At 35.7% G+C, this 13,857-nt stretch overlaps 1 protein-coding gene across 4 annotated transcripts in view; it reads right to left on the reverse strand.

The window, feature by feature from the left end:
• Positions 1-2,958: 2,958 nt before the first annotated feature.
• The window catches only part of LOC134529578 (ras-related protein Rab-7L1-like), a 47,991-nt gene continuing 37,092 nt past the window's right edge, over positions 2,959-13,857 (reverse strand). For 3 of the 4 annotated variants that reach the window (XM_063363816.1, XM_063363815.1, XM_063363814.1), the window contains exons 4-5: positions 12,674-12,795; positions 2,959-5,069 (exon numbers count right to left, since the gene is read on the reverse strand). In XM_063363816.1, coding sequence (XP_063219886.1) covers positions 4,955-5,069; positions 12,674-12,795 — 237 coding nt within the window. In that variant the 3' untranslated portion in view covers positions 2,959-4,954. The remainder of the gene's footprint in view (positions 5,070-12,673; positions 12,796-13,857) is intronic. The other variant, XM_063363813.1, reaches the window with a different exon arrangement.

A 13,857-nucleotide genomic window follows, 5' to 3' on the forward strand; every position in this document is an offset into this window, starting at 1 on the left:
AGTATTTTTTAACCCTTAGCAGGACTTTGCCAGACAGCTCAGCGACATCATTTTGTGCGACCGTGTGGTCCGGATCTCACCTGGCTCAGTTCGTGCCATTGGTACTGTGTAACCTAACGTCAAAGTATTATTTACTGACCATGTGTCAATTCTCCCAGGTATCAGGCATGTGGGTCATCTTTAAGAGCCCACTGGAGTGTGCAACCATCTTTGTCATGTGCAAGCATGCCCGACGCTGAGAGTGGGGCAGGTCTGTGCGATAATTAGACGCTAGGAGGGATCGAATCTCGTTCTCCACACAGGTGACGTAGCGCCCTGAGAAGTGTCTTCTGGGTACGTGTGCCCTTATCATACAGTGTCGCCCAAATTCACGACCGCTGACGATTCAGACTCTCCGGAACCAGGACAGTTTGAATATAGGATTAATTATTGAAGTTAAAAGATTCCTTTTAAGTGAAAACAGAAATTTAGGATATAATTGTTTCTCTTACAATGGTAGATCTACCTACTCGGATATAAACCATAAGAATTTTTACTTCAGTGCCAGCTGATAAGAAAAAAAAGATAGATTGAGATATGAATGTTAGTTTTACAATATAATTATTCTAAATGTCTGATCACAATTGAAGGAAGTTCATTAATGGCTTGGGTTACAACAAGGATGCAAAAAAAAATTGCAAACATATGGATAGCTCAAAATTTTGTTTAAAGTTTAGTTGTACCACTTTTGAAATAAGGCCTTTATTTTAGCATTAGATAATGTTCTTTCTAGACCAAATCACTCATTCTGTTCTTGCATAAAAATATTCCAAAAATAACTATCATGGATACCACTTATGCTGTTTGTGTGGTTCAGTTAGACACTGGTGCCCCACAAATGCAGTACAGTACAGTACAGTACAGTACCTACGTAAATCGTTTAAAAGCCTGCATAATTACTGCTCACAATAAAAAAAAAGATTCATTAAGTGCATAATTTCAGGTTTTGAGAATAAAAATTAATTATGAAATTATAGTTTATTAGCAGTATTTCAACTATTTGCTGGGAATGTTTTACAAGTGATGTATTTTTCACTAACATATTTAAAACAATTTCTGGCATTCCCTCGAGCCAGTACATGACTGAATCATATATAGCTGTCATAAAATAAGGGGCCCTAGTTGTGTCATGTGTTTTAATATTAATGCACCTCATTTTAGAAATAAATAGTCATAAACTAGTTTACAAGTTGATTTGACTAGCTCCGGTACAACTTTATGTAAAAATCATGCTTATGCTTAGCCTCTGCAGTGCAACTTGTGAACTGAGAAGAAACTTCAAAACACGGGGAGCTTACATGACGTCGTACCGACCGGAGGCCATTAAGCCCGGCCTCGACCCGCCAGTATTGGCTCCCGCTGGTGGAACACACCCCTCGCAAACTCAACCCGGGTCAAACGCGGAGTAGATACGCAAGTACTCCCAGTGTATAAATTTTGTCACGGAACTTCACCTCATGCAAACAACCGATAATAATTCACGGAGTAGGCTCATCAAGCCATCCCCTTAAATTAACACGTGATAAGAAATGTGCATCGTAGAGCGAGTGTGTTAGCCCCCTCCGGGCACAGTGTTTAATGAACGCCCTTAATTTAAGTAAGAAACAAGGTACTGAAGCAATATCCAGAACAAACCCACAAACATAAACATAACCAGTGGTTTTTACCAACTAGTCAGTAGTCTAAGTTGACTAATATTTTTAAATAATATTTGTTCAATTTCTTAAACTAAAGCTTTAATCAATATTTCATAATACATTTAATGTCATCATTAATATTCAAACAAGGGTCATGTACAATTAACAAGTTAGTTTTCAATTAAAAACCGAATAAGGTAATTTATTTTCTTCACTCGTGGTTTGGCGCGCGGCGGAACTGTTTCCCCCCCACGCGACAGCCCCCTCCGGCAGTCCAGATCAGCTCGCGGCCTGAGGTGGATGTGTTCGTGTGTTCGTTCCGTGGGGAACCTTCAATTTAGTAACTCACCGATTCTTCACTCTGGTAAATATTGTCATAAACCAAATCCTCTGTAACGTCAATTCCCCACATGACCCCGGGTTGGTTTTTACGGTGCAGGGCTTAACCCGGCCGTCGTAATTCCTGCCTTAAGGCCACGGGCCACAGGGCCGCCTTATGGTCAGTCACTTTACGGACCTGGCCGACTCAAGGACAACCAAAGAACTCCCCCCTCTAACGGACTGCCTTAGGGAGAGACAATCATAATTAATCAAGAGTAGTGTCGTGTAATATTGTGTATCGATAATGTCCAAATTATCAACAAAGAGTAGTGTCGTGCAATATCGTGTACCCAAATATGTATGTTAATAAATACGTGTACCACACGTTTTCAGTTCCAGTGCGTGTATTACATCTGTAGTTAGGCACCAGCCACCTTATGCTGAACAGGGAGTGTCACCATTGTCTACTAGCAGTTAATACCACCCTTAAGATACAGCCATCGAGTCTAGGGAAGCACGCTGGGGCCAATCGACCCACCCCATTGGTTAGACGTACGAGCTAACCTGGCGCCCTCCCAAAAAACACACCATAAAGCACCACCAGCCCCTTGGACTCGCCGCAGGACTCAAACCCGAGACCCCGGCCGACGGCAATGAGAAATAGGTTCTAGTTGCACAAATGAAGTAGTCAATTTAAAATCTTGCCAATGAATATATTGTATAAAAAAATTAATTGAATTCTTGCTATAGCAACTTTCTCAACAGGAAAGACAACGCATCGTTGTGCGCGGATGTAGCAGCCGCTCCCCAGTTTCTGCCGCCCTTGTCCATAGCCAGACACAAACAAATCAGTTAAACTTGCCCTCCTATCCCTCTCTCCTCTCCCACTCTGCCCTCCCAGGCAATGGGGCAGCATGCGGGCAATGGAATGCGGGCAATGGAATGTTACAAGCACAGCACAAATCAACAGCAGAAAACTGCACGTTTATTCAAATTCATTCAGCAACATGTTCACAAAAAATGCAGCTGTTTTTCCAAAATAGAAAAAAGTTTTGTGACATACTAAGAATAAAAAACAAAAACCTTTACACTAAAATTTTTACTGACTTAGAATATTTTTTTAATAAAATTTATTTCACAATAACAACTGTAATTGTTGTGACAAAGAACTGACTTGCATCTTTGCCCTGAAAAACTTTTTCTAATGAATATGTAATAATTCTTGAAAATTTTGAACAAACAAATGTCTTCAAATAAGGCTGAGATTGTTTTCTAGGGAGACCACATAAATGTGAGTTTTGGGTCACCAGAAAAACAATGCATAGCAGGCAGAAACAATAACGTTACTGAAAATACAGTTTGATATTTTAATCATTGCCATGAACATGTTATATATATACTCTAAAAAAATATAATGGTCACAAACAATTGTATAAAAAATAAAAAAAATAAAAATCTAAACACAAAAGTACAAATTACATTGTTGCATATGGATACAAATAAAACATTCAAATATTTTTTGCTAAAGAATTAAAATGTTAAGAGATTAAAAAAATGAAACCAATAATAGAAACACAAAAAAATTAAGTTTATGTTAATCCAGTTGGTTATATATAACATGGTTTCTAATTGGAAAACATGGCACAAGGACTGGAGAGGTAAGCAACAGCTGGCGAGTGTTTTTAACTGCTCTTCAAGTTACAACCCAGCCACATGCATAGTGTCCTTGCACTAATAGCTACTTAGTTTGCTTCAGCAGATAACGATGATGACATAAACGTCTCTGCTAAATAATTGTTTCCAAGAAGTTTTGTTGGTTTAGTTAAGTTTCAGCATATTCAAAGTTTAGGGTTTTATCTCTACAAAACTCTCACAATTTCAAGAAGTTTTAAGACACAGACTTTAAGTTAACACTGGTCTAATTGTAATTTTGGCACGGTTTAGTTACATTGACACATGCAAGTTGGGTTAAATAAAATAAAAATTCCAATTATCAAATAAACTGAATCAGCACACAATCCTAAACTGTAAACTAACCATATTTTTATCATTGTTGTCCCCATGTATTTTATTATTCTGTAACAAGAGTAGACTTAGATAACTGTGTAGTAAGTTGAGAGCATATTTGGCAAGTAACAGTTGATGCAAATTATTCACATTACCTAAAGTTTAAAAGTAATAACTAAAAGCTGTGTTGCAGATTGGATTGTGACATTACCTGTCAGCCACTACTTTCGGCAACTAAGTATCTGCCTCTCCCACTCTTGTGCCATGCTGGGAGAGGACCTTGACATGATACTCAAGTGGTCATTTAAGAACTATCTGATATTGGTCAGTAAGAAACTGAGAAATACTAACCTCATATATCACTCTTAAGTACATTATGAGTTTCTTGTGCACTTTACCAAACAATGGGAAGCATTACACACACCAAATAATTCATGCAAATATAGAATGGAAAATTATTAACAGTGTTAATTACAGCCGACACACTACCAATTCAGATACAACCTATGTTATTATAATTAGTATTTTATGATAAATCTTAGGGGAACCTGAACATTAAAATTAAAACAAAATTATTAGTTATTATAACAATCACAATATGTTATATTACTTTTCATTCCTCTGAATGTAGTGTCAAATATATTTACATAATACATATAAACAAAAATATGATGTTATAGAAGCACACCATTTTTTTTAAGAAACATTGCACTAAAACTGTGTATGATAAAAAAACATTACAATACAATCAAAAGACATATTAAATTACTCTAAAAATTTACTGTCTAGCAAAAATATATTTAGAAAATGAACTATTAATTACATAATGAACAATTACATCTTAAAATTATTTAACATAGTTTTCAGATTTGCCACTGTTCATCATAAGAAACATTATGCAAGAGTATTATCAGTTATAAAAACAATTTTTTTATTTGCATTTTTTAAGCTTAACAAAAGCACGACTTGTGTTCTCGAGGGGCCGGTCCGCTCAACTGTAAGCTTTCGGAGCCAAAATCCATGCCTTGCATTCCTTCTTGTCTCATCATTATATCTACAAGAAACCTGAAACAAATACTTTTGTTGTATTATGCAGTAGCAAAATATTTTAATCTCTAAACATATCAGGAAATATAACACGACATAAATAAAGAAAAAAATGTTTAAAACTGTTATTATGTAAACACATGCGCATACAAGAACGTATTTGCCCTGTCAGACTGACCCACTCATAACATCAACACATAAAAAAGCACGCTCAAAAACCAACATTTACATACAAGACTCAACACTAATAGAAAATGAATTTCTTCTGCCAAAAAGTTACAGGTTTGGTCTAGTACTCACAAAAATAAACCCATAAAAAATAGATAAAAACTTTTAGTATATTCTGAAATAAATTTACAGATTCACAGCCATGCTTAAACCCAAAGTTTAGCTGTGGTTAACTGTCGTGAGACTAACTGTTAAAAAACACAGGAATTAGGTTTAAAGGTAAAATGCTTAAGGTGTTGGGTACCATCTGTAGAGAAACAAGTGAACTGAATTCTAACATCATTCAAAATTTGTCTCAATGTTTGCTTTTACCTGTATGCTCCTCTTTTATATCAATCTTAGGCTTCACTCTTATTACAAACATAAGTTTCACTTAAATGAACATTATTCGTTGGGTATTTGAGAAGGAATAAAAACATTTAATTAAATACTTAAAATTTAAATTTACTTATAAACTAAAATTATGTATATTGGTATTAATAAAAGAGTGTGAAAACAACATATTAGTGAGTGAAAACCACAGTGGTGTAAGTCAGGTTTTTCATAGTTTTTCCGAAACACAGGTTTTACTAGAAAGGCTCTTAAAAATTCAGAATACAATTTATCACTATAGCTTTATGCTAGGTGTGTCACCTACACCGTAATTCAACATACAAGCTTGAACGTATTTTATTTTCGTAATGGAACACAATTACAACGAAGTATTTATAAAAAAAGATAACACATTGTAATTGAAACAAAAATTTATGTCATTCCTGTGAATATTTTATGTTTTTCACCTCTTCTAGTGGTCCAATTTCTTCTTGTCCCTCATTTGTTATAGTTTTCAGAGAAGTAAAGTAATTGTGGTGCACTGGTGGCATGTGAGGAAGCAAATCTAGAATATATTTTTTCTTCTTGGCCTCTGTAACCGGTTTTCCGTTCGGATACAGAATGTCCTGATCCATGTTCCCGAGAGATAAAGGTCTCCCGTTCCTTCCTGGTTTTAGGTTGAGCTCAGAAAATGGATATCCTTGTTAAGGGTTTCTTTGTAAAGATAGTATACGGTTTATCTTTCATAAGTCTAATCCATTAGATCTTCAGCCAGCTCACAGTCCCATTTCTTAATTCTTTTTTTCCTTCAAGTGATGCATTTTTCCAAGTTTGTTACTGCCTTGAAGTCTGTATTTCCCATTTTTTTTTACAGAAAGATTTTCTTATTCCTTCTGCATTTCCCAATCAGTGAGTATCAATCTTCTGGAACAAACAGTACTTTATCCTCCTCAAACAATTTAATTGAGCCGAAATCTGCATAGTTTGGAAGGTAAGAGTGGCCGCTGACCATGAACTCATGGTCAATGACTTCCACACTGTGCTCTCCACTCTGCAAGAATTTCATCAAGTAGAGTGGTAGCTTTAAGTTTCGGTTCTGTCCTGTACAAGCATCACAATGTGCTTTGCTGTCAAAGCTCTCATCTGAGATACTGAATGAGACAGGACCCAAATTTTTTGTGATCCGTGAGTTGCCTGTGTTTCATCCCAACAGTACATGAACCCACAATCGGACTTGAGTTTGTGACAGCCCAAATATGTATACAAACAGGTTTCTCTTGTAATACGCTTGTCCAGTAGTTAGTACAGGAAATGTAAGGTATCCTTCAACGGAGCATGGAAATGTAATATTGAATTCATTATTGAAGGTTCGTTGATAGATTGCCTATGAAACTGACTCTGTTTTCCTCTATGCACTTATTTATGTACAGTTCATATATCAGTTGTACTTTCATTTAATGCGGTAAATACCTTCGGTTTGGATCGCTAAGAGGGTAAAGAGTAAAAGTGTTCATGCACCTGCTCCATTATTTCCTCTGGCATCGTATTTTTTAGAACATGGCATCCTTGGCCATCTGACCCGGGTTGTTTGTTCATCTGTATTTTTCGTATAGCTCTGGTCATCCCCCCATCCAAAATTCCCAAGGTTTTCAGAGAAAAAGACATACATCATCACTTTCACCTGCCACTTGAAACCTATAGGTGTTAGTAGTACTTTTAGGGTTTCGAGATGAGTCTCTAGGCTGTCTTGTATCTGGTTTACTTTGAGTAATCAATCCACATAGCAAAATATTTTGTTCACTGAATGTACTTATTCAATGTCCAAAAACGATCAAATATTTCCTTCCTGGCTGCTATTGAAATGTTTCCAGGACTTTTTTTCTTATGACAATCAAAGTTTTCAAAATTGTTGAATTAAAAACTGAGATATGCAAACACGTGTAAGTACATTCAGGTTGCTTTTGATAAATCTTTGTTTTCTTTTCCATCACACAAAATATACTACAACATGTTTCCCCCCTTTCTTATGGATTCAGAAGGCCTTTACATAGTTGAAATCACGTGAATAGGTTCATCTTAGGATCTAAAGTCATAGTAAAGACTTTTTTTTTAAATTTCAGCTCTTAAATTGTTTACATTGGGTTAAGGCCAAAATACAGTAATCTCTGTTTTCAAGCTTTTTGGGTAAATGTATAATGAAAATCTGGTAAATTAGTATGCTTTGGGATCAGTTTAACAATAAGGACATATTCCTAATGAGAAAATGATCTCAATTATGAAATCCTCAACCCAAAAAACTTAGCTAACATCGGTACATAGATTAATCGTAGGTTAAAGAAAGGTACTACATAGAATGTCCCATAACTCAACATCCAGCTGAGAACATTAAATTACGGTTCTAAATCAAAAACTAAAATTCAAAAAAGTGTCTTTAGTTTTCAAGTTAAGGGCATTTTTTCAAAAGTTTTCAAATCCCCACCTTGCTATGCAATAATCAATAACCCTACCATTGACAACAATTCAAAATAAAATCAAACATACTTTACTTTTAGGGGAAAAATTAATTTAAAAGACTTATGTGGCAAAACATTTTTATCAGGTAAATTTGACTACTCTTACTATAAAAAAAATTACTTTGCGAACTTAAAAAGTTTTTTTTAAATATGACTAAGAAAAAAGTTCTTTTGTTTGGGGTCCATCCCAACAAGAAGCATTTGTATGTAATAAAATAACTTCTTTGTCAAGCACCCACATTAGCTTATTTTGATGCAGGGCACCATATCATTCTCAGTACAGATGAAAGAGAAGGATGGATGTAGGGAAATAGTTGGTTATGCTTCTTGCACGCTCTCAGACACAAAGAAAAAAAACTCTCAGATTGAAAAAGAAGCTTTCGCTCTCACCTGTGGTGCAGAGAAGTTTAAAACAGTACATTTTGGGATTGTATGTGATTCTTGAAACTGATCATAAGCCCCTTCTTCAAATTCTGGAAACTAAATTCTTGGATGACCTGACACCCCGCTTGCAAAGGTTTCACATAAGGCTGATGAGGTACTCCTATACTGTACAGTATGCTCCGGGGAAACAGTTACACGTAGCAGATTGTTTATCACGGAGCCCCCTTCAGGATGCCAGGAGGGAAGGTCTAGAGCTCGAGTAAGAATTGGAGGCTTATGTGAAACAAGTTTTTTCAAACTACCCAGTAACTGATAAGTTTATGTCAACTATCATGCAAGAGTAAGCAAAGTATCCAGTCTGCCAAAAGTTACAGGAAAATAGCTTAGTAGGCTGGCCATCTAGGAATGAGACCTCAGAATATGTTTTACCCTATTATTAGTACAGACTTGAAATAACTTATGATAACTCCTTCCTTCTCAACGGGACAAGGCGAATAATTCCAGGCCCTATTAAGTTACAGACTTTACAGTTTATCCATATGGGTCACTTTGGTATAGTGAAATGCAGGGAGCGTGCTAAAATGTTAGTTTGGTGACTGGGGTTGTCTTCTCAGTTAGAAAATTTAATTCGTAACTGTCCAGAATGCATTCAGGAAAGGCAGAATCCCAGCCACCATTGCAAACAGAAAGACCCACTTGCCCTGGCAGGTTATAGCCTTAGATTTCTTTAAGTACAAGGATAGTACCTAATAGTCACGGATTACTATTCCAGATATTTTGAGATCATTTCCGTGAACAGCATGACTGACACCATAGTGATAAGTGTTGATGGAAATTTTGCTCGTTTTGGAATACCTGAGTAATTGCATGCTGAAAGTTGTTCCCAGGTACTGTTTAAGAGATTTTGGAGCATTTACCACAGACTATAATTTTCAGGTGATCACATCTTCTCCTCACTATCCACAGTCGAACAGGTGTGTGGAGGCTGCAGTTAAAATAGCAAAAAATTTACTCAAAAAGAATAAAGATATTTTTGCGGCCCTTTTGGCCTATTGCAGCACACCATTAGAAAATGGGTTCGGTCCAACCAAACTGCTTATGAACCGTACATTACGTTCCACACTACCCATTCTCCCAACTAAACTGGAACATGCAGTGCCATCACAACTTGTACAACACCAGGAGAACCTCACCGAGGTGTAAAGCGAGTAAACTCTTACAACAGGCACAAGACCCACAATTAACAAGACTTAAAGAGAGGTGACACAGTTTGGGTTAACAGATTCGAGGACTTATGGGCAGGTAGAGCAAATAGGACTGCAGCCTCGTTCATATATTGTCACCACTCAACAAGGTAATTACAGGAGAAACAGATGGTTCCTCATTCCTGCACCATATGCTAAAGTGAATCCTAGGTTTGTAGAAGGTCATGGTAGGGTAGATGGTATCAGTAAAAAAAAACAAAGTCCTGCTCCTAAAGAAGCTGAATTGTCAGAGCCACATGGAGGGAATGTGCTGGAGAATCTTGAAAATAAGACACCTTAGCAAAGAGCGAAGGAATTCAATGGGAGCGACATCGAAAGTGAGACCTAAAGCCAAGGTTTCAAGGGTTTTACAGAGACAGAGAGATTGGTCAGCAAACATGTAAATACTGGTAGGCAAAAGAGAGCTAGCTACACATAATCCTGCTTGGTTGAAAGACTATGTTTCTTAGTGTTTTTTTTATCTAGTTTTAGTAATTGTGAATTGTTAAATACAATGATCGGAATACTGTTTGTTAACATTCTTACTAATTGTTGAAGGGATGTTTGTAACTTGTTGGAAATGTGCATTTTATAATAACTCTTATTGAGAACTAATTGGTCAAGGGGCTATGACTAAGTTGATACAGTGTTTGTAAAATTATAAATTAGCTACCTGGCTGTTAAGTAGTAAGAGCTTGCAAATTTAAAGAAAAAGAGAGAGATGTTCTGTAAGGGTTTGCAGGACCGAAACATCAACAACGGCTGACTGATCTAGTAGTGCTATCTTGTAAAATGTGCTGGGGATGAATAAAGGGATTGTCTGATGGAACACTTACCATTAATGTTTTCCCATGTTACTCAAACATTGCAAAAATTGCATTGTCAATGTATTTCCACTTGTTGAAGACCCTTTTGGTAGGCCAATTGTTTATTGATAAGCCACGCTCGCAAAGGTACACTTCAATACAAGGTAATCATTACTAAACAAATCTTAAACAGTAAATACAAAAAATAAATGTATTTAAAACAATCACTCATTCTGAACTTCAATTAAATTACTAAGCACTCATACTTAGCAAACATGAGCACAGGTAGTAACAAAAAAGTCAGAAATAATAAATCATAATAATCTTTTTCCTACGAAGGTGTTCAATAAAGAACATCAAAATACTTATGCACAACAATAAATCTGTTAATCTTTCCTCATCAACCAAAATGCCAATAACAGCCATACCTGCAATGACCATAAAGGGCAATACCCTACTTGTGCTGCGTGCTATAATAGTGGCTACAATGTAAACCACATGCTTAAGGTATTTCAAATATTACAGCAATGTGGCATTCTTATCATTGAAAAAGTGTTCAAGAGATTATGTAACACGAGAAAGTTCAATAGGAAAAGCATCATTGCATAGTGAAAACTGCACTATGAATAACTAAAAATTATTTCCCACTTGTAAAACAAATTCATGACAATTCCCCAATATTTCCTGATGGCAATAAAACTATCCTAATTCCCAGGTAGTCTCGGTGAGTATGGCTACCTGTACCACACACAATATTTAAATTTGTATTTCTTAATACTTTAATATTTTGTATTCTAGAATTGTATTTACTGGACTTCAAATTATTTTATTTATCCTTGTAACTATGTTTAGGTGATAATACTAGTACTGAATGCTTTGACTTTTGGCTGAGTTTAATTGTACAGGGCTTTGATACTTAGCATTGACACTCCTCCCAGTTTGTTACGGTTCGTTTAATGAAATAAAAAGATTTTCTTTCTTTTTCATTTGAGTTTTATTGTCCGAAAGACTAAACAACCGCATCCAATCACTTTCAATGTTTTGCTCACGCATTCAACTCGTACATCCGCCTGTCGAGAATTGCTCGCAGCTCGGGCGATGAGGATTAACGAAAAATAACGTAGGTTAAGTCCTTCAGTAACATCTTACTGTAAGTACACGAAATCAGTGCGGCCTCAAACGTGGCCGCATCCAACAAAAGTGAATTTTGCCATGAGCCAAAACGCAGACGTCGGCAGCTGCAATTTCTAATTAAAAATGTCCAAAGAGTTCCAAAAACAACCAATGATTAGCCTGGTTCGAGCTACCGACATTAAGTTTTCTATTCCACAATTATTACATATTTTGTGAGAAGCCACAGAACGCACCCTCGTTGTGCAGCGATCGACAGACAACTGACGAGATCATGGCACTGTGTCCTTCACGCAGGGAGGGCAGTCACATGACTTCGCCGACCAATCACACACACGCTTCATTCACACTACAAATCACAAGCCAATCAGAATACGTGACATACATTGAAAACAGTTTTCTATACACAGAGCCAAGGACTTTACATTCTCATTCTCTCTCTCACACCGTGAGACAGTAGTTATCACTCAGTTCTCACGCAGTGACAAGATATCATTAGAGTCTCTCTCTTACTGGGGAATCACTGTTTCTTTCTCACTCGCACTTACAGGCCTCTTATGCCTCTCTCTTTCTACACATCACCCCAGACAGAGTCCCTTGTTCTAGAATCATTATGCAACATCTGCATTCTAATAAAACCGTCATATATAATTATAATACAATATTCAAATTTAAATAAATTACAGAAAAAACTCATTACACATAATATTAGGTAAATATAAGCAGCAAATCAAAGATGAAAGGATGACAGAAGAAACATGATTATTAAATAATTATAAATTTAGAATAAAATATACTGGCAACCTAACCCATTCTTAGTAACACTTTTATTAGTAGAAAAGGCTTGTATACTGCAATGCTAAAAGTTGAAACTAAATTATAGGAATTAATAATGTTTAGTGTTCATGGAAATGAAGAATGTGATAATTATAATTTGTAAATATAAGAAGGTTAACGGCCTCAATTTAATCCCTATGCTAAAACCAAATGCTAGAAATACTTACTTCATGGAGTCTGTGACCATAAGACCTTCTTTGGCAGAAGTTTCAGTCCAGCCAATAAAATTGTGTTCCTTGTAAAATGTTTCAATCTGCATCTGATCAACCTGCCGGTGTGGCAAATCACACTGTAAAAATGTAAAAATAATATTTTATACGTGTGTATTTTAAGAAAATTTTTCAAATTTGAATTTCAACTCTCATAGACTTGTACAAAAACAATACATACAGTTAACAGTCTAAAACTACATAAATAATATACATAATATCAAAATAGCAAATATTTACAATTAACAGTTGCAACAGAAACACACATTTAATACTTTCACTTTTTCAGATTCAACTAAAGCGCACAGCAGTCTGCAATATCAAAGTTCCAGCAGTCCAAAGTTCCATGTGATCTGATAGACTCCAGCAACACTTTTTTTTAATGAAAAGTAAAAATACTTTAAAAATAAAATTAATTATATAAAAACTTTAAATGACACCCTACACGAACAATGTAAGAATCTGAACATGGTGGAAGTTTCTGAGAGAGCCAAATGTACACTGGTTCCAAGAGAATTACCATTATCTTAATGGCTACTGCTGTTATGCTTAAGGCCAGTTTCACGTCTGGTTTTTATTTGATTAAGTTCTGATTAAACTATAAGAGACACTTGCAGCATCAGGTTAAGTAAAATATAAGCAAAAACTTTGCAGCTTAATCCTAGAGAAATACTTTTTTTTGCACCAAGTCACAACTGTTTAAACTAGTTTATGTCTTGGTTGGACAAATTTTCAGTTTGTAAATGTGTTTACTGTAACCAATGATCAATTTGCCTGCAACCAATGAATATCTTAAAGAAATTGTTCCAATCACTTGCTAATAAAAACCATTTAAAACAAGTATGGTGGTTGTTCCTGGCTGATTTGAGGCTATCAAATACATAGTTAAATTTTTGATTTCTGTGAATGAATAATTCGAGACAAATTGTTGGACTACATTTATTAGAATTTTTTTTAGTCACCAAAAACAGTTTCTAGTAACTGACACTTAACAAACATGCATAAACTGTACAAAAATTATGTTTCACCTAGTAGAAGTTTAGATATTACTGTTCCTACTAGGTACTTTCAAACACCTGTACCCTTTATTCACTGATTTTATTTTGTAACATTTAATCAAGTATATTGGTGTTGAGTTTTTT

Source organism: Bacillus rossius, chromosome 2 (assembly GCF_032445375.1).
Source record: "Bacillus rossius redtenbacheri isolate Brsri chromosome 2, Brsri_v3, whole genome shotgun sequence".
Classification (NCBI taxonomy): Eukaryota; Metazoa; Arthropoda; class Insecta; order Phasmatodea; family Bacillidae; genus Bacillus; species Bacillus rossius.